Below are 22057 nucleotides of genomic sequence, written 5' to 3' on the forward strand. Positions count from 1 at the left end.
AAAAGAAGACTATGTACGGCTTCACAGTTGATGATGTTCACAGATTTGCTTTTGAAATAACTGAAAGAAACATTATAAAATATCCATGTCTTTCTAAGTCCTGTAAAGCTGGTATAGACTGACTAAGACTGTAAAACCTGATTGTTAAGGAAACGTAATTTGGATTATTCGGAAACAATGAAGACTATGAAACAAATGATACTAGTTGTTGAAAGACCGTTCAGTCTAAACTTTATTTTGATACAATTATCCAATACTGAAACCAATCATACTAGTGATCAAGAGAGATAGATATTCCATTAATACTGCAAGGTTCATCATAGTAGTATACTTATTGAGGAACTGTTTTTTTATTCAAGATTCTATTTGGAAACAATAATAAAAATATAATTGAATATATTTATTTCTTTCATGATTCGCTCCATGAGGATCATTTTTTTCGCAGGGGTGACCTTCACGAGAACATTGATCAACATTATATCTAATAACTCATAGCTTATTAAATTCGTAGTTCGATTCTGTTTAAAAAAATCTGTTTTTCCGTTAACCAGCTGTCGCACCCCTACGAACGACAACCCTCAGAAGTAGAAACTTGTGCGAGCTAAGGATTAACGAGGTCTTACCTTTTAACGTGTGATTCCTAACACGGATTGAAAAGCTACTCCTTGAATATTTTAAGAAAAAGCTGCATGCACACGTTTTACAGTCATTTACCCTTAGAGGGGTTATTTTGTACCACCTCTCCAACTGAAATTATTGATATTGAATTCATGAAAGTAAACATTTATTTATAGATTCATCTAATGATTCATCAATATTCATGATTGGAATTCATAAGCATTTTTATACCAAACCATTCGTGTGAAGTATAGTTAACAATTTCAAAGTAGAAATGATCAAATAATAGAGGTGATTTATTCTACCTGTATTTCGAGACGTCAAGAAGAGCATTGAAAGAAATGAAGAACTCTATGAGAAGTAAATGTTTCAAAATCAACGGCAGTGCTTTTAACTGCTCTTTACAAACATAAAGCAACTCGAATTTGCACTCTACGAGTAGTTCTACATAGAGAACGACAATGAAAATCTAAATCAATTCTAATAATTGGTATCCAAATACCAAATGAGTTATTATTCAACGATCATATTTCCTATATTACAAAAAAATCCATAAACTTTCTCAAATATGTCCTCTTGTCCTACAACATATTCAAAAATGAATGTATACTAGTATGTATACCAGTATTCATTACATCTTCAATATTTTTACAGCAATATTTATATGATGCAACCATCAACATTGTTGATTGTTAACATCAATAAAATTCCACCAAGGAGGTGACTGAATAACTTAATCTCAGTCCAGCAAACATGATACTTTTCAACTTCGAAACCGATCAATATCATCACTTTGATACAAATATGTCAACCGGCTAAGAAGCTGCTAATAAGACTTTGTCAGACGTCAAAAAGCATTTAGAGATCATCGGAAAAAGATCACCGAGGTGGTCAAAAAAAATAACTCATTCTGAAGATCACAACGATGAAATAATATTTGTTTCGTCTACGGATAGGATAAAATACAAAACAATAAAGTTTTGTAATTTGAGCTCGCGCCACTTTCTGAAAAATGTTTTTTAGATTCTCGTATTTTTGTCCTTGAGGTCAAAACTAGGCGCTCCAGTCTACTTTTGGAGATATGACCAGTCAAAAATAGAATAATCGACCATTTCAAGAACTCACTTCCGGTAATAAAATCATGTGAATTGACACTTTCGATCTTCATTTACTTTGCACTCCTATTTTCATTCCATATAAAACGTTTAATTTTCTCAAAATTGTATCTTTTCCATAGTGCATTGTTGATGAAACTAAATGAAACGTTATGAAGAAAAGATAAATGAAACTTTCTATGTTTTTTACCACTTTTATTTGTAACTATCCTTACTGCAGTTTCGTCCTATACGGACATTTTCAAACTTATACAATAAACTAACAATGGTTTATTACATCAGCCCTTATATACCACCCCTATAGGTACTAATAGAGGTACTTGGCTTGATTGAGTACCTGAATTTACAGTTTACAATGCGGATGTGCCAATTTAAAAACCGATGAGTGAACTAAATCGATTTGATCATTTAACAGGTTGCACCCGCAATGTTTATGCTTGTGAATTTCCAAGGAATCTAAATAATTGATTTTGCAACCCTTCCTTGCATAGTGCAAAATTTCCGTATCGTTTAGATTCGGAAACTTGTGGTTGCATGCCAAGGAATGGTTTGAAAACGCCGAATCATTTTTTCCTAGTCTGTAGGACCTTTCATGTTCAGCATACCGGTTTTGGAAATTTCGGCCGCATTGTCCCACATAAACACCATTACACTCCGGACACTTAAGCTTATAAACTCCAGATTTCTCCAATTTGTCCACCTCATCTTTGGCATTGAAAAGGAAATAAAATAACCTGGCATGTGGTCTTCTACATTGTTTTTTCTGAAGAAACACGCAAATATCTCTGTTCTTTTTTCAAAATATGTTAGAGTTACCCGCTTCTATTTATTATTTTAAATACTACAATAAATAATGAAATTTGGAACAATCATGAAATACAAATCAATTCAAAGAACTAAGATTATAAAAAAAAGGAGAAGGAGAAAAAGATGATAGAAAGAAATGATAAAAAGAAAAAAGTGTTATACAATATATACCTTTTCATCGGTGGGGGAACCGGCTATAGATTTTTAAATATGTAAAAAAATACTGTTGCATGAACATACTCGAGCGCGTCAAATATTGATAGCATCAATGTCTTACGTATTTTTAATAATGGTAATAGTAATGGTATGTTGATCTGATCGTTTGCATGATGTGGGTGGTTGTACGTAAGGGTTAAAAGTGAAAAGAAAAAAAAATTAAATCGAGCGCGTCAGATTTTCTAAGGGGGTGTTAAGTGCAACAAAAAAAGCTCTCATTCAAAAATCTGACGATTTCGATCTGACACAAACTCGCGGCCATTATTATAATGTGCAAAAAAAATTCGCCATTTTGAAATACTCAAGCGCGTCAGATTGAGATATATATATGGTTCATCTATATGTTTTAGACGTGCTGTCTCATAATCTGACGATTATCAAGAGGGATTCGCTCAATCTGACAAAAACAATATTTTTTTAAACATTTTTTTACTTCATTGAACTTAATTAATTGAAAAGCTCAGGAAATAGCATGCAAATATATAAATATATGTTTTTTAAGTAGAATACTTGTATTTATAAGAACATTTTTTTTTAAATGCTCAAAAATTTTTAATTATTTTATAATCAATTGATTAATTAATGAAGAAAAGAGAAATGAAAATTTCTATGTTTTTTACCGCTTTTATTTGTAACTAAGGTTACTGCAGACGATTGTGGATACTAACAATCGAAACGTTGTGACATAACTTGGTTTGAAATCTTTTGATTTTTATTTTTTGTTAATAATATTTTTAATTTTGTCAGCTTTTATTATTATTTCAATTTTTATTTGTTTGGTTGTTGTTGTATGTTATTTCTTTGTAATTTAAGTTTTTTGTTGTTTAATAAAATTATTATTTTCGGTTAATCTTTTTTGATTTTTTTTCAGTGTTATCAAATCAATTTATATTATATTAGACAATGGAAGTCCGAACTGATGAAATGAAAGTAACGGGTATCCTTCAACTATAGTGGAAAAGTTAATCAGGGAGAGGAAATATAGAGAGTGTCTTCGCTTATCCTCGGCTTATCAAAAGAAAAACGGAGTCCCAAAATGTATAGTTCTTCCATACGAAACGCAATACACCAACGGATTGGTTCAATTTTTGAAAAATTGAATATGAAAATGTTTTTCAAAACTGCTCGTACAATTCAACAAATGGTGGGCAACCCAAAAGACGAAAAGACGGAAAAGGAAAAGTCAGGGATTTACGAATGATTGCTGTAAAAATTGCGATAAAAAGTATATCTGTCAAACTAAGCGAAATATAATAGCTCGCAACAAAGAGCATGTTTCACATATTCGGCCAGAAAAGTCCAGTTTTTCTCAACGTGTCATAGAAAACGTCCACAGAACAAGTGAGAAATGCTTGAAACTGTTGAGACCGGTACATAACAACATATTTTTAGATGTCTTCAAAAGTTTATAAATCGAAAAATGTCAAACGAGTTCTGTGAACGGTGACGAAGGTCCCATGCCTCCCATACATGTTTTCGTATCCTGACCCTCATTATATAAAGTAGTGATTCGTCTAGATACGTATGAAAACATTATCATAGTTTTTGTTATGCACTATTTGGAACCTTTGGTGTAGTAATAAATATTACTGGAGTTTTATCCCAATACCAAACTGTTATTTTAACACCCTGACATGTTTTTCGATCACCATGTGATCATCTTCAAGAGGAAGGTTAAATCTTCAAAATGATCACTTGGTGATTGAAACACGTGTCGAGTATAAGTATCAGTCTTAATCCTCTCCTGATGATACTAACTTGGTTGGCGTAACGCCTGTTGAGAGAATGCATTTTTATTCTGGTAAAGAAAAAGTGTTTTCATAGAATGTAATGTTTGTTTCAGTTGCACATTTGAATCATTTGAATCGCAGCATGTGATCGTGAAAACAGTTTTATTTCCGGAAGTGAGTTTCTGAGATAGTCGATTTTTCAACTGTTTCAACTTTTGAGTGGCCGTGTATCCGAAAGTAGACCCAAGCGGCAAGTTTTCATCCAGATTCATGATCAGCAGACTGAATTTCATACAGGAGTTATTACTTAGAAAGCTCTGAATAAAAGCTATATTGGTATCGATGGTACTACCTTTCCGGAAAATTTCTTAGTTCCATATCATAGTTGAAATATTCTCCAAATCAAGAATCTTTCAAAAAATACCATTTATATATATTTGAATTTCTCACGAACTTACCAACAGTAACAGCCACAGTTGCCATGACATTTAGTGCGTTGATTGCTGCAGAAACGGGCAGGCCAATAATTAATCCATACGAATACCAGACAGTGAAGAACGTAACACATTTGCTCAGACCATTAAAGAAGAAATTTATGGATAGTATTAGGTCAGTAGCTGCCAGAACTGAAAATAATGTTTGAGATTCAATACTTCAAAAGGCTCATTGAAACCTACTTGGGAAAATTGTAACACCTCTCGCCTCTCGAAACCAATGAAGTTTTTTTCAAAACAAATCAATTCACTCCCACCGAAAGTAACTATTTTTAAATATGTTTGAGTTGGTTTGGATATGAGCGTAAATAATTTCTGAAACTTCAGTATACTATAAACTTTAGCATGAAATAAGTAAGGGAGGCAAACAGGAAAATCCACTAAGCTCATGGGGGTAACAGTAATATTTCAAAATTGAATTTCGAAACATTCAGCTCTCCAACCGGCATAATAGATTGTGATAAATGCCTGCTGGAACACAACTACTTCCCTGGCTAATATCATGATGGGCATTGAATTATATCCGACAGATGCAAGATACCTTACAGAGGTTAGTAGGACTAAGCTGGAATCAATAAAGTAGATCATCTACAAACCGGTTTCATGGTATCGCCTCTCATCAGTGCAGGAAAAAACCAACCCAAACAGCAGTGTGCCTGGGACTCGATCGACTTTATCGTGTCTCGAATGCATGTATGAAACCTTCGTCTAAGAAAATTTGTTAACTAGTAACAGTTCCATCTCGTAAACAACGCCCCAAACGGGGAAAAAGATTCCATTTCATTTCCCAAATAATCGAAATGTATCATCTGTATCCGTAAAGTAGGGAGGGTGAGTGTAGGCCCACAGCACTTAGGCCACATGTGACCACAGGTCACTAGGAGAAATCTCCTTTATATCGGCAGGTGTAGGCCAAGACTCGCTGAACACACACTCTCTCATTGACGATAACTCCGGACACTCGCATAGGACATGCCTGACAGTTTCATCTTCCTGTTCACATATCCTGCATAGAGGTGTGTGCACTAGCACCATTTTATGGAGGTGTTTCCTTAGTTGACAGTGGCCAGTCAGAAATTCTGCTTTCAAGCGTAGATTTTTTCTGGTCATCGCCAGATATTTCTTTGACGTCAGCTTCCCAGGGGCGCCCAGGGTGATCCTGGCTAGATTGCATCCTTTGATTTCATCCCATCTCTTTAGGAATTGAGCATTGGTGTAACGTTCAGCCAGTTCCACAATTGTCGAAGTCATCAGATCGTAGGTGCCACTGGGTCCTAAAATTCTTAGTCCAGTCGCTTCTTCGGCTAAAGAGTCGGTAATGCGATTACCTTTACTCCTGTCGTGCCCATCAATCCACCTCAAGATAATGTTATTATCTACCGAGGCTTTGGCTAAATCCTGGTAGCACTCTAGTATTAGCCCTGAGGTAACACGTTGTCTGTTCAAGGCTAATATGGCTTGTCTGCTATCAAGGTAGATTGTTATGTTTTTGCCAGACATTCCTTTCCTGGTTATTTCTCTTGTGGCGGTTGAGATACCAGCCAGTTCTGTTTGAACCATGCTGGTTTTTTTCCCATTCGCCACTTAATCCTTAGGCTTAGCGATCTGGAGTACACTCCACATCCTGAGCCTTCTTTGGTTTTTTGAGCCGTCTGTATATATGCGTATTACATTTGTAGCCTCTGACTCCATGTTCTGTTCTATCTGTATTTTGTATGGTTTATTAAACACAAACCTGGATTCAAGTGCATCACTGGTTGCCTGCAGCAGAGGTTGCGCAGTGAACGCTTCTCGCCATTGGCTCAGCCTCAATTGACCCATTCCTATACTAAAACCAATAATGATTGAGAGTAGAAGTAAGCCCAGTTGACAGCAAATCGGGGGCGTGCTTATTGATTTTTGAGAGGTTAAGAATGAAAGAAAAATTCTTAGTACAATCAGTTAAAATATTCATACACATTTTTTATTTATTTCATTAAAACTTTGCAATATCGTAATTTACCTAATCGTTGTAGTCATTAGGTGGGCCTTATGAAAACGGAGTAATAATCGTGGTAATTATAGTAGGTACCAAATAAATTAACAATATTAATAAAAAACACAATATATATATATATATATATATATATATATATATATATATATATATATAACTTTTTTTCACTATTGGGTTGCAGCAATTGATAAGTGAACTCATAAATTTTCGTCTAATCTTCAACCTCACATTCGTCACTGTTGCTACCGCTATCATCAAAGTGAATTATGATTGGTTCAATATTGTGTTCAATACGGTTGTCCACGTCCCACATTTTTTGCTCCTCTTTTAAAACATGCTGCATGCATTTCTTCCAGTCTTCTGCAGAAACAGTTCGAATAGCTTTTTGTAGGTGATGTTGCACGTCCACTAATTTAAAAGTTCTGTTTTCTCGTGCCACATATCCTTTTACTTGCGCCCAGATTAATTCTATTGGGTTTAATTCGCAGTGGTATGGTGGTAACCTTAAAACTGTAATTCCACGACTTAACGCCATTTCATCCACTGCGAATTTTTTATATTTGTCTGTGTGGAATTTTGTTAGCTGAAGTAGTTCTGCCTTTAAACTATCTTTGTTATATTGGATGTTCTTATTGATTAACCATTCTTGAATTGCTGCTTTTTTCCATGATTGTTTCGGTAATGGTTCTAAATGTAGACTATGGTATGGGGCATTGTCCATGAAGATGACAGACCCAGGTTCCACAAGTTGAAAGATGCCTTCAAACCATTTTTCAAATACCTCCGCATTCATCTCTTCATGATAGTCGCCTGTTTTCTTAGATTTAAATATTAATTCACCATTTGGTAAAAATCCACTGTCGCTTCCTATATGCGTAACTATCAGACGACTACCTTTTCCAGATGGCTGTTTTAACCCAACTGACAAACCTTCAATAAAGGCTTGTCGTGCAATTGTTATATTACCATCCTGCCATACTTTTTTGACCGTATGTCCTTGGTTAACCCATGTCTCGTCCATGAAGTACATTTTTTTTTTGAGCTTCCGAAATTCGTCAATTTTTCTTAGATAGTTTCTTCTCCATGCTATTATTTCTTGACGTTCAATGAGAATGCTTTTCCTGTCAACTTTTCCGTACGTAAATTTCATTTCGTCTACAAGTTTCCTAAAAGTTTCTTTACCCATTTTTGGGACCAATTCATGATCGCTAAGTGCCTCCAGAACTGTTTGTAGTGTGGGCAGCTCATTTCTGAAAAAGACACTGTGAATAGTTCTGCGTATACTGGTTTTGGCTTCTTCATCAACTGTGATTTTTTTTCGTCCGCTACTAGTTTTTGGCGTTTGTACGTCCCCATGAATTTCTGCTTCTCTTAGTATTTTGTACATCGATGATTTTGGTACACCGGTATAATCAGTGAAATACTCGCGGTACAATTTGTTTTTCTCTTACTGACCGAGACTCCGACCGTTTTACCTTTTTCGACGTGGAAGGCCCGACCATGTCTCCCATTTTTTGAGTAGTTTGAGAACGGTGTAGAAATATAATTATGTAACGCGTAAACACTCATTAGCACTATTATTTTCACCAATTGTTATCACAACATGTCGATTGCTGACTAACTTAACTGTAAAACGTACAATTCACGCTGTATAATTCACAAACCACTGATACGCTCATGGCTGCAAGTACATTAGTGAGGACTGCAACGATGAGATGGAAGTTACGGTAAAGTGACAAAGACAGAAATATCGTTGCGTACAGCGTTGCCACTGGTTGTAATAAATATCTAACACTATACAGAAAATAATGAATTTTAACTGATCAGTAATCAGGAAATGTATAAGTATTACTCATTACAAGCTCATTACTGATTTTTTTCATAAGTAATACCTTTTAATCGTACTAGTATTGTGTATTATCTATAATTTGCCACAACCTACAACTCTACTGCTTACTATATTTTGATTCTGCTATAAACTGGTAACGTAAAATATAGATATGACAACGCGCTTTACTCTCAATCATTATTGGTTTTACTATACTTCGAGGTTTACACCAGTCGTGCGCAATCGTAACATGCCCATTAACGCGTACAGGTCCAGATGGGTCAGACCAGTAATTAATTCCATTACCGCGGTTGGTTTTGTTTTCATGGCTCCTGTGATGTTTAAACAAGCCAATCGCTATATTTGATATAATTTTTGGATCGCCGTTGCTTGTAGTACTTTCGGTCCCCATGCAATGGTTCCGTACGTTAACATAGGTCTTATTAGATCCAGGTGACCACACGGGGTGAAAGACCCCATGCGCGACCCACTGTCCTCCGCCATTGCTCATAAGTCACATATGCTCTCTTTGCTCTACTCTGTAGGAGAGAGTTTTAAGTTATTTTCCTGTCGAGGATAGTACCAAGATATTTCACCTCTTCAGAGAAGTTTAGTTTGCTATTGAGGTTTCGGGAGGTTTGGCGGGAGGTTTTACGCCATTGTTTCTATTAATTTGAGCCCATCGTGCGCTCTATCGCACAGTGTATTCACAAATTTACCGGTCTGTAAGATAACTATGTCATCTTCATATGCAATTGTATAGAATCCATTATTGTTGAGGTGATTAATCAGGGTATGCAGAACTATGTTTCAAAGAAATGTATCATGTCATGTATGATTTCATGGACGGTATAACAAAATATCTGCTATTTTCGGGTTTCTTAGTCGTGATACACAGGTTTTCAAGCTTGATGTTTCACCTGAAACTGCTACACAACCTTCGATGATATCTACCGCAGGCCTAAAGACCACGGCTAAGAAACCCAAAAACAGCAGATGACTGGACATCGAAATTCAATTCATAATGTAAATGTTCAAACTAATATTTTAAAAAAAATGATTCTTTGTATATTTATATGTAATGGATGAATTCAAAAGCTACCCAATCGAATACTAAACTTCTTTCACCTTCATTATCAGGGAGTAACATGGGCTGTATTTCATTTAAAAAAGAATCAAGAATCCACCTTTTTTTTGTAATTTAATAAATAGGCGCTGCAGTCGGGATTCGGTTGTCATCTTTGGTGATTTGAAAACTTTAGTCAAATTATCCTGAAAACCAAATTTTTCCACAATGTTTCTAATTACTTTTTAGTAAACTTTTACTTGGAAAAAAATATTAACTCAGTTGTATTATTAACTGAATTGGTTTTGTTACCCATAAGAGTCTAAAATGAAATTCATTTCAAGAGTTTATAGGTATGTAATTATTTGTATAAGAAATAATAAATATTCAAAGAGTAGTTAATATTTCAATTTGTGATATCCACTTTAACGAAGCAATCTCAGGAAAAGTAAGTAGCTTGTTATACGAACTCATCATTTGTTAACTTTAATATACAGCAGCAATCAACTTATACAAGAAATGTTGCTTTCAAGGAAAGACTCTGGTCCTATCGGAAATGTTTGGAATAACTTCCGCTTTCAGGGCTCATGCTTCACCTGCAGAGGATATTAGATGGAAGTTCGTGTTATTTTCATAAATCTTCTGCTTTGAATTTTAGATGAGGATTTTGAGGGAAGTGAAATGCGTGCAAATTTTTGTCAACAGTGAACTAAATGTTTGTCATGAAGAGATTTATCCGTACAATGAAATGAATTGAAGAGATCTGGTTTCAAGAATTGAGTTTCATTTTAAAATGAAATATTTTCCGGTATCAATGAATTTTGTAGAACCAAAATGAAGTGAAACAAAACTTCCCTAGTAGAAAAAAATGGATCTGCTCAACTCAAGCATCATGATTTAGGGAAAGTTCCTTTTAAATCTATTGAGACATACTAGCATTAAATGGACTAAACTTTGTTTTGAATTTACTTTCTATATGAGATATCAAAGTTTGATGACATATGTTCGGGGTTCTAATAATTGTCCTTGTTATTGTTTTGGTCCATGAACCAATTGATATATTTATAATAAATTATGTATCTGTTTGGAGAGATGAATAAAATGAGAATGAGATGAGGATTTTTACGACGCAGAATAACTCAAAGATTCCCTCAGATGTAAGAACGGTACAGTACATGTTTCGAATCTATATAGGTTTATCATCAGCTAATTATTTAAAAATTCTACAATAAAAGAAGAACAACTTAACAACAGTTGATACAATGAAGTATAAAATTACTTACATGGAGAAGGAAATTTTATAATGGAGAAAAGAAAATCATCACATGTTACCAATGAATAATTGGTCACAATGACATGTTAATAGAAATGAAAATTTCAAATTAAGTAATATGTAAATAAAGCCTGTATATCCACTAATTAACATCAAAATCGAGAAACCCCACATAAAAACGAATTGTGATGAAAGAGATACGAACTGAATTGGATGAGAAAAGAGAATCGTCTATCAAAAATATATAAAAAAATGAAGTCGAGGTAACATGGAACAGCGACAAGAGACCTGCAAACAAGTAGAGGAACAAGGCGGGTTCTGGCTCACTTCAAGGTCGTCGTTGGTGAGTGTTTCGGATAGAAATTTTAGTGAGTGGAAGAGAGAAACGTGTGACGTAATCGATACAGATGGAATGAGTATCCTAGAGATTCAAAGAGCGTGGACCCCCTTGGGAATGCGCCTCACCCCTCGGGCCCCCTTGAGACTGCGCCTCACCTCTCGGGCCCCCTTGGGACTCTGCCTCAACCCTCGGGCTCATTTGGGACTCCGCCTCACTTCACGGGCCCCATTGTCACGTGCCAGTTTCGTTCTCCTAATTAAAAAAAATTATCGGTATGAGAATCGAACCCAGGGCGTCGTCGTGGTAGGTTTTGTCCTTAGCCTCGACACCAACGTGGAATATTGGAAGTAATTGCGAATTGTTGGTTTTTATTGCGGTTGTATTGTCGGGGCCGAAATTGACTCATTTTCTATACTTAACCTCACTCCTAGATTTCCGCAGAATTTTAGGGAAATTGTAACGTCATTTCCTTGTAGAAGATAGGAAAATATTCTTAGATTTGGGAAATAATTGATGTTTTATAAGAGGTGTGTATTTGTAAGAGAGAGACACGTGTGACGTAATCGATGCAAAGAGAGAAAGAGAGATTGAGAAGTTTTCGAGGTGATACGCCGTCAATGCAAGCATGACAGGTTCAGAGTTGTCGGTTGTAAAATAAATCGTTGTTTATGGGGTGATGCAGATTTATTTTAGCGTTGCCGGTTTCAAAATAAGGCATGAACGGTTAGGAATTCGACTCGATAAAAACTGTATATTGAAAGGGCGAAAGTGATATATTAATAATGATGAATGATGAACCAGATTTAAGAAAAAATATGAAGGTTTAATACTTCAACGTGTGGTGCCTCAATGTGTCCAGGGTGTCTAAAAATACATAATGCTCATAGGATTACTTTTACAAATTATTGTAACAAGCTGACATGTGTAGATGGTATGGGATCTGTTTGCTCAGAACACGGTTTGATATGTATATGGTGGTCTTTCTTCTGTTGTGTTCTGTGTTTGTAGGTCTCTGGTCACTGTTCCATTTCATCTCGACTTCATTCCTTTATATATTCTTGACAATTAATTCTCCTTTCTCGTCCAATTTGATTCGGATCTCTTCCATTAGATTTCGTTTTCCTGTGGAGTTGTTCGATTTTGATGTTAAATAATGGATATACAGGCTCTAAGCCTTCCTACATATTACTTAATATGCAATTTTCATTACTATCAACATGTCATTGTGACAAATCATTTATTTATTGAAAACATGTGATAATTTTCTTTTTTCCATTATATTTTTTTTCTCCATGTGAGTATTTTTATACTTCATTATATTCACTATTATGTTATTCTTCTCCTATAAATAATTATCTGATGATGAACCTATACAGGTTCGAAACATGTACTTATTGATGGTTTTACCGTTCTAACATCTGAGGGTGATATTGAATTTTGGAGACGATTTTATGTTTTTCTTCATCGTAAATCTACTATACTCCACTTCGAGATATAATGGACTTCTACCACAGGTTAACGAAAAGTTGTTACATCTGCCATATGAGTCGTCATGAAAACCCCAGAAACGATCATTACGAGTATCAGGAAGTTTTCTCATTGTCTATTTAAAGATGTCCAAATATCGGAACGATGTTTGTAAGTAAAAATTATTAGAGTTCGTGACAGAATTAATTCTGAAATGGCGTGTAGAAAACTATTAGAGATTTACCAATTATTTCAATATCGCATCAGCCTTCAAAATCTAGCAAGTATTTGAACCAGTTATCAGTGAGGTACGAGAACATTTGGTTTTGTAAGACATACCAAATAAGAAGTTCATTTAGAAATATAGACAGCAGGTGAGTGAATGAGGAGATGATTAAATGTCTTTACCTAGTGATAACTGTTCCGACACGTGTAACGTTCATTTATGCAACTCATATCATGGCTAAAACTGAAAGAGATTAAGACTGGTTATCCTCTCAGTATCAGATGCTGATCAGGCTACGGTGTCTATTAAAAAAATTAGGTGCATGTTCAAATTTCGAATGGCCATATTTTTTATTATTCCATGTTGGTACACTCGTCTCAAACATATATTCACAGCTTCAGCTGTTTATAGTCTATTTCAAAAGAGTGTAGAGTAATAAAATCTCATTAAGTATTCAAAAGCGCTACAGGGTGATCCGTCAATAAATTCTGTCACTTCCCTAGTCCGCATTGCAAAATTATGTCGTTTCATAAAGAGCAGGTAGGTATCACCCTGTTTTAAGGGATTTGTCCATTGTTATCGACGGATAAATACTGAGCCAGAGGCGCGCTAGTGGGATAATTGCCAAAAGAATATGCATTCATAAAAATTATATTAAAGGAAATAAAAATTTAATACAGCAGAACAGTGTTATTAAAAAAATATAAAATGTAACAATAAAATATATACGAACCGAAATCGGGAAATACTCACAAACACACACGAACGAACTTTACGTATTGAAACACTTGTGGGGACTTTAAATCAATTTATTCACAAAAACGACAAGAACTTTACTGGATACGTTATTACAATTTGACACTTGAACAATACTAAAACTGTGAACTTCCCTTAACGTTTAACAACACTCTATTTATACCCTAATTGAATGTTCTAGAGATTACTAGGTACAATTTTCGAGAACCTTCCGAGAAAATAATTATTCAGACTACCCTTAATTCTAAACCCTAACCTAAGCAAAAGTGTCACTGTCACTGATACACTGGTCTCTGTCCAGATTGCTTATCCCGCTACAGTATATTTACAATTCAATTAAATTATTCTACATCAGTATAGTCTTCATCCGAAGAACTGTCATCATCCCCTGGTGTTATAATTATAGGGTCAACCACCTGATCGACCAAGTTGTCCAGTTCCCACATTTTATCTTCCTCTTTTAAAACATGCTGGATTGCTTTTTGCCAGTTTTCTGATGTGATTTCCATAATGGCTTGATCAAACAATACCTTGACATCTTTCATTTTAAATGTGGTATTGTGCCTTGCAACATATCCTTTAACTTGTGCCCATATAAGTTCTATAGGATTTAATTCGCAATGATATGGCGGTAGGCGCAGCACAGTTACTTTATACTTTTCTGCTACATCTTCTACGGCATATTTCATGAAGCGAGATTTATGTTGTTTTACTATGGCTAGTAGTTCCTTCTTTACTGAATTCGTCTCAAACTGAATACCTTTTTTTGGCAGCCAGTTAATAATTTCTTGCTTTCTCCAAGCTGAAGTTGGTACCTTCTCTAAGCGCCTTGAATGGTAGCTTGCATTATCCATAACCACGACCGAATCAGCTGAAAGAAATTTTAACATTTCCCCGAAGTAGTCTTCGAAGACATCCGAATTCATGTCCTCATGATAATCTCCCGTCCGGCACGACTCAAAGCTTAACAAACCTTCTTTTAAAAATCCGTCTTCGCTTCCAATGTGAGCAATTATAAGCCTCTTCCCTTTTCCCGAAGGCACTTTAATACCCGTCGAAAGGCCTTCTATGAAAGCTTGGCGAGAACTTGTTATATTTTCATCTTGCCACATTTTTTTGACTATATAACCTTCGTTTATCCACGTCTCATCAAGATAAAAAATTTTCTTTTGCTCTCTGCGGTACTGCTTTATAGTTGTCAAATATTTTCGTCTCCAGCAAACAATTTCATCACTTTCCAGTAATAGTGCCTTTCGATTGTGCTTTTCCCAGGCAAAATTCATACTTTTTAAAGTTTTCCATAAAAGTTTTCTGGATATCAAAGGAATATCGTTATCTTGGCTTATCTCGATAAATATTTTTTCAAGAGTGGGTATTTCCTTTTTAAAATAAAACGAATGAACTTTTCTTCGAATGTCACATTTGGTGTCTTCATCTAAGATTTTTATTGGTCTTCCTGATTTTCTCTTGCATGGACTTACCTGGCCTGATATCTTTCTTTCTCGCAATAATTTAAAAATCGTGGACTGTCCAATTCCAGTCATTCGGGCACATCGCTCAACACTTTCTTGCACAGACAAACTAGGGTGATCGTGTTTTATGCAATCATATACATTTAAAATTATAACTTTTTCGCAAACAGATAGCGGAGAATTTTTTACACTTCTTTTCTTTGGAGTAAATGTCCCCATTTTATAACTTTTTCACTATTTCTATATCACAATATCACTGTACGTTTAATTGGTGTAGTAACAATTACTATTATAACTCGAATGTTTAAGATACCATTACAATATATTTAAACCCTTTTTCTTAATTACCTGGGTTTAATAGGTATTGCATGATTGGTGGGCAGGGTCAAAAAGGGATTATTATAATGACATGGCATCTCGGAACTAAGTGTTAACCCTTTTTTGAGAAATCATGCTCAAGTATATGAACCCAAATTGCATATTAAATAAGTTTACAAGAACCACTAAAATTAATCTTAATCTTTTTTTAAGAAATTTCACTTACCTAAATACATGTAGGTACTTAGTTTCAGACCAAATTACTTCCCAAAAATGGCCTTTTATTATTATCTATGTCTGTAATTTTTAATTTACTTTAATTATTAAGTTTAATAATCCTAAGATTTGCCTACGCCCATGGACGACAACGAAATTCAGGCAAATTTTATGACACTTCATGATTTATTACTCTACACTCTTTTGAAATAGACTATAGTTTCTTAATGAGAAGCATGAAAGATAGAAAAGTTTTGCGTGGTTCAAGCTTTTCACAGAAGGTCGAAAAGATGTGATTGACGAGAGTCGCCCCGGACTCCCCAGCATATCAACAATCGATGAAAATGTTGAGGAAGTGAAGAAAATGATTATGGAGAATCGTTGAAACACTATCAGAGAAGCTGCTGAGGATGTCGGCATATCGGATGGTTCATGCCATGCATTTTTTTCGAAAATTTTGGGCATGAAGTATGTGACAGCGGAGTTCGTTTCAAAATTGCTGAATTCTGACTAAAAAAACCGTCGCATGAGCATCGCTCAGGAATTGTAGAATGATCTCAACGACGATTCAGATTTGCTCAAAAGGGTCATAACTGGTGATGAATCATAGATATACGGTTATAACATCGGAACCAAAGTCCAATCATCCCAATGGAAGAGTCCAGGAGAGCCCAGACAAAAAAGCACGCCAAGTTCGATCAAACGCCTAGGTTTTGTTCAATGTTTTCTTCGATTACCGTTGCGCAGTTCATCAGGAGTTGTTGCCCACATGGTCGTACGGTCAATAAGCAGTATTATCTTGAAGTTTTGCGTCGCTTGCGAGAAGCAATACTGAGAAAATGCCTGGTTATGTGGAAAAACAAATAATGGCTTTTGCATCATGATAATGCACGTGCTCACTCGTCATTGCTTGTTGATATTTTTTTGGCCAAAAACAACACCGTAATCATGCATCTGACACCGTATTTACCAGATTTGCACCCCTGTGACTTTTTTCTGTTCAAAGATTGAAGAAACTCATGAAAGAACGGCGTTTTGCGACTATTGAGGAGATGAAAACCGAATCGCTGAGAGAGATAAAGGACATACCAAAAAGTGCATATCAGAACTGCTTCGAGGGTTGAAAAAATGGTAGCACAAGTGTATAATATCTGGGGAAATTACTTCAGAGGGCATAAAATAGAAATTGATGAATGAATGAATATTTTTAAAAAAATTGAAGGTCATCAAATTTTTTGAACAGACGTTGTATTCAGAATGAAGATATATATTCAATACGTATTACAAGCTATGTTACCATGATTTAAGACTCGGCTGCTGAAAATGACCTGTGAATTATAGAGAACTTGGGAAAAATATTCGAGAACTAGTGAAACTAGTGTTGGAGAATATCTACCAGGTCAAACGCGTATTGAAATTAAGTATATATCGGGAACATTTTTGATTATTTTCATCTGTCTGTTTAAAAAATCTGTTTTTCTGTTAACCAGCTGTCACACCCCTACGAACAACAACCCTCAGGAGTATAAACTTGTGCGAGCTAAGGATTAACGAGGTCTTACCTTTTGACGTGTGATTCCTAACACATGAATAGTGTTATTGATTTTTAACAAGAAATTGTTCAGTTTATTCAAAAATTCTATGATGTTACTTTTATCTCATCTTCTCTTGTTCTCTCTTGTCGAAAGATGACTCTCTTGTCTTGTCTTATCTTGACCAAGATGATCCAATCTATTGTCTAGTCGAAAGACGATTTTTCAAGAGAAAAATCTCCATCTCATTCAAGACAATAGACGAAAATTTCTTGTCTTGGTGCCAACACTACTAGATTTTTCAACTAATTTCTCATTACTGTGATAAAATTACACTTTCATTTTAGCCAGCACACTCACCTGAGAAGTAAGTATAAACGGAACCAACTAACTCTTCCCTTCTCAACACCATCAATGATAAACTGTTACCAAATATTCCAAGAGAGCCTATTATCGTTGTTAGTGCAGAGCACAAAAAAAAACCTGAAAAAGTTCGATTCAGTTAAGAAGTAAATATCAGTAGGTTGAATTCTTCGTTTGTTTGAAGGTGGTCGACAATGTTTCGTGGTGTATTTCTTCAGTTCGGACTTCCATTGTCTGATTTAACATAAATTGTTTTGAAATCCCTGAAAGAATCTGTAAAAAATTAAAAAGATTAACCGAAAAATTACAATTTTATTGAACAAAAAACTGAAATTACAAAGAAATAATATACAAGCAACAACCCAAAAAAATAAAAAAAAATTGAAATATTATTACAAGCTGAAAATTAAAAAATTAAAAAATATTATCAACAAGAAAGGAAAATTAAAAATTAAAAGATTTCAAATCAAGTTATGTCACAACGTTTCGATTGTTAGCATCCACAATCGGGTGAGTTATCACCCGAAGACGATTTTGGGTTGTTGCTTGTATATTATTCCTTTGTAATTTCCGTTTTTTGTTCAATAAAATTGTTATTTTTTGGTTATTTTTTTAAATTTTTTACAGATTTTTTCAGGAATTTCAAATCAATAAATATTAAATAAGACAATGGAAGTCCGAACTGGTGAAATAGGTTGAATTCTTAATGAAGAAATATCCTGCCGGTAGACACGAAAAAGTTACATGAAAAGTACGATATATCTTAGTCAACTGAAGATATTAAAGACACTTTTCAAATATAAAATGAATTATTCCAAACATTTTATTATAACTACTATTATTTGTTCGTCTGTGGGCCGATTTCGTAGCATATTTTAAACTACATTTGCCAGGGCTATAAAAATATTGAAAAGTAATCGGAATTCCCGTTAATAAATTTTATAAACATAACGATACATGATGGATTCGTCCAAATCTTGATGAAAATATATGTTAACGTAGTTAAGAAATAGTTTATTAATATATTGTGAGATTTTCACTGAACAATCCACAAAACTGCAACACATGTTTGATCATATTTGAACAATATAATTGTATTACCTGAAACGTGGAAGGTTGAAAATATCAATTTATTTTCTTTGAAAGAATATGATACAATCTATACAAAGACGGTAATAATAATGAAAATAATGGTAAAACAATAAGTTCTGTTCTGCTTAAAATCTGTTTTTTCGTAAATCAGCTGTCACTCCCATACGAACGACAACCTTCAGAAGTTGAGACACTTGTGCGAGCTAAGGACTAACGAGGTCTTACCTTTTAACGTGTGATTCATATCACGTTAGGAATCACACGTTAAAACGTAGTGAATAACATTCAAACTTATACATTAAAAGTTTAAGTTTGAAAATGTCCTTATAGGATGAAACTGCAGTAACGTTAGTTACAAATAAAAGTGATGAAAAACATAGAAAGTTTTACCACTTTTATTTGTATCTAACGTTACTGCAGTTTCGTCCTATAAGGACATTTTCAAACTTACACATTAAATAAGTTTATAAATATCTTAGCTAGTTGTAGTCAAAAACATCTCAATATATTGCATGAAGAAAATTTTATTTCACGTGAAAACACGTGAAAACAATGTGACTTTTTTCCTGAAACAAACGAAAATGGTGTCAGGAAACATATATTAAATTTGAAATCGAAAAAATCATTAGTTATTGATATAATTCAGTTGGTAACTGGAATATTTTCCAAATCTTCAAAAATTGCAATGATAAAATTAGACCATTTCCATCATTTCCAGTATAGCTATATGTAGGGGTTTTCATTAAGCGCTTCCTATCCTCAAAACGTTTGAAAGACCTGTTGATGCCATTATGTGTGGAATAAAACATCGTTCAAATGTCCGCCACGGCTTCTCTGGGTGGAGAGCATCGATAACGTACAATTTTCCATGGCTGGCGCATAAATCCGGATGAGTATGACCGGTGGCATGGGTTATGTTGGCTTTGAAGACCCCGACTTGAGGATACCCCCCATTGAAAAAGTCTAACGGAGTGAGATGACTATGCCCGTAAATCTCTCATGGAGAATATCCAATGTGGCATGAGCTGTGTGGCACGTAGGGCCGTCCTGTTGAAACCACATGTCTTTGATGTCCAGATCATCCAATTCAGGTCAAAAGAAGTTGGTAATCATCGATCTATAGTGCTCGCTGTTGACAGTGATGGCCTGGCCAACGTTGTTCTCGAAGACATATGGACCAATGACGCCGCCAGCACAAAATCCATACCAAACAGTGACAGTTTCTGAATGCATTAGACGCTCTTGGACAGGCGCGTGTCTGAGGGGAGGTAATGGGGTGATTACCCCCATTAATATGACTACATAGAGAAAAAACTCGAACATTCCTTATTTTCAAACTCAAAAATGATGATGATGAAGACACAACGATGGGTTTTTACACCAGTCTTTCAGTCTTGTAGCTTCTAGAAGCAAATTATCGAAAATAGGAAATGTCTCACTTTTCGGCAGAATATTCCATTAAGAAGACATATAGACAGTGGAGCTATTGAGATGGAAAGTTTTGAAACTGGATATATTGATATAGATGTAGAATCTTCACCCACTGCGAATGAAGGGAATTTTAGAGAACTCTTTAAGTTTTCGCATCAAAAATAGAGATACCGTACTGAAAGAACATTAAAAAAACTCACCTTCAAAAGCAACGTACATCAGCGCAAAAACTCAAAATGAACTGATCAAATTATGTAAAGAGGAAATTCTAACTACAAATGTCTGTCATACTCAGGCATGATTCAAAAAATAAAATTTTCGAATATTTTGTCGGTTTTATAAATTGTCACGCCTCTAATTACAATGAACCTTCGGTAGAACCAGTTATGGCAGCCAAACTGTCGTGAAACCAATGAAATCTTTGAATTTGAATATGTATCATTATGTGGGAATTGGTACCGATGGGTGCAATTAAATGTTGGTTGAACAGAAAGTCGCCTTCAAAAAATTGCAACAAGAATAAAAAGTTATCTGAAGTGCCCATGCAGTAATCACGCATTGAATTTATCTATCACCTTTTTCAATTCATCTTCTAAGAGACACAATGTTCTATTACACGTCAATGCAATGTTATGTAAGTTATGTAATACAAGGTGGGTTGAGAGACATGAATCAATTCAGCGATTTCAAGAAAGTTTTTCAAATATCATTGAATCATACAAGATAGAAATCGTAATACACAGAAATTTACTCCATCATAACGTCAAACGATAGAAATCGCAATTGATCATATAGTACAAAATAGAAACGTACAGCGGCATAATGTAATATACTTCATCATAACGTACTTTTTCATAACGTACTCCGTCATAACGCTAACGCATCATAATAGCATTCGATCATAAACACAATGCATCATAACAGCACGCATCATAACATCAAACGATCATATTCGTAATCGATAGAAACCGTAACGCGTCATAACGTACTTCATCATAACGTAAAACATCATAAGGTAATGTATCATAACGTACTTTGTCATAATCCTATAGTCCAGGCGCTTGCTTATACTACGTGGGAATAATGGCGGAAGTTAAAGTTTTGAACTCATTGAAGATCTAAGAAGAGCCCTATCATACTGGAGAAGTTTAAATATGATGAAGTACTCAAATTTATTATTTTATTGTTTCTAATTTTTCATAATTCTGCATTATTTTGTTGAGTGAAATTTTGAGACAGTTGAAGACCCATTTACACCATAAAACCATTCGCCATCGGCCATTGCTATTGGTTGATTCGATCTGTGTTTTCTTTAAAATTTTAAAATTTTTGAAGGTTATTATCATGAATATATTCTAGATCGATTTATTTGCCTCTATTTTGTCTCTGAAGTTTCCAAATTGTTGATATGGCTGTAGAATGACATGAAAATGAGTAATGGTAGAGCCAAATTATTTTGTGTAAACAAAATGAAATACCAAGTTAAAAAACTATCAATATAACTTTGAATTCTGTAAAAAGTGGGCCTTTGTTGGTGTCAAGTTTCCAAAATCAAGCACCACGATATGTGCATAAGGTTCGTTATTTCATCACATTGATACAATACTTTAAATCTACCCAATTATAATCAAAACCAAACCAAAACAGTCATTGAAAAAAAAACGTATATAGGTGAGTGCACTATAATCCTGAAATCTATAG

The 22057-nt window shown here is 34.7% G+C and overlaps 1 protein-coding gene across 2 annotated transcripts in view; it reads right to left on the reverse strand.

Moving 5' to 3' along the window:
• Positions 1-22057, reverse strand: part of LOC111516391 (FMRFamide receptor) — a 53516-nt gene that overhangs the window by 13911 nt on the left and 17548 nt on the right. Inside the window, exons 2-3 of one of the 2 annotated variants that reach the window (XM_074178126.1) lie at positions 17831-17953; positions 4945-5112 (exon numbers count right to left, since the gene is read on the reverse strand). In XM_074178126.1, the coding sequence (XP_074034227.1) occupies positions 4945-5112; positions 17831-17953 (291 nt within the window). The remainder of the gene's footprint in view (positions 1-4944; positions 5113-17830; positions 17954-22057) is intronic. The other variant, XM_074178127.1, reaches the window with a different exon arrangement.

Source organism: Leptinotarsa decemlineata, unplaced genomic scaffold (assembly GCF_025532065.1).
Source record: "Leptinotarsa decemlineata unplaced genomic scaffold, Ldec_3_MD MMD2_tig00003348_RagTag_RagTag, whole genome shotgun sequence".
Lineage (NCBI taxonomy): Eukaryota > Metazoa > Arthropoda > Insecta > Coleoptera > Chrysomelidae > Leptinotarsa > Leptinotarsa decemlineata.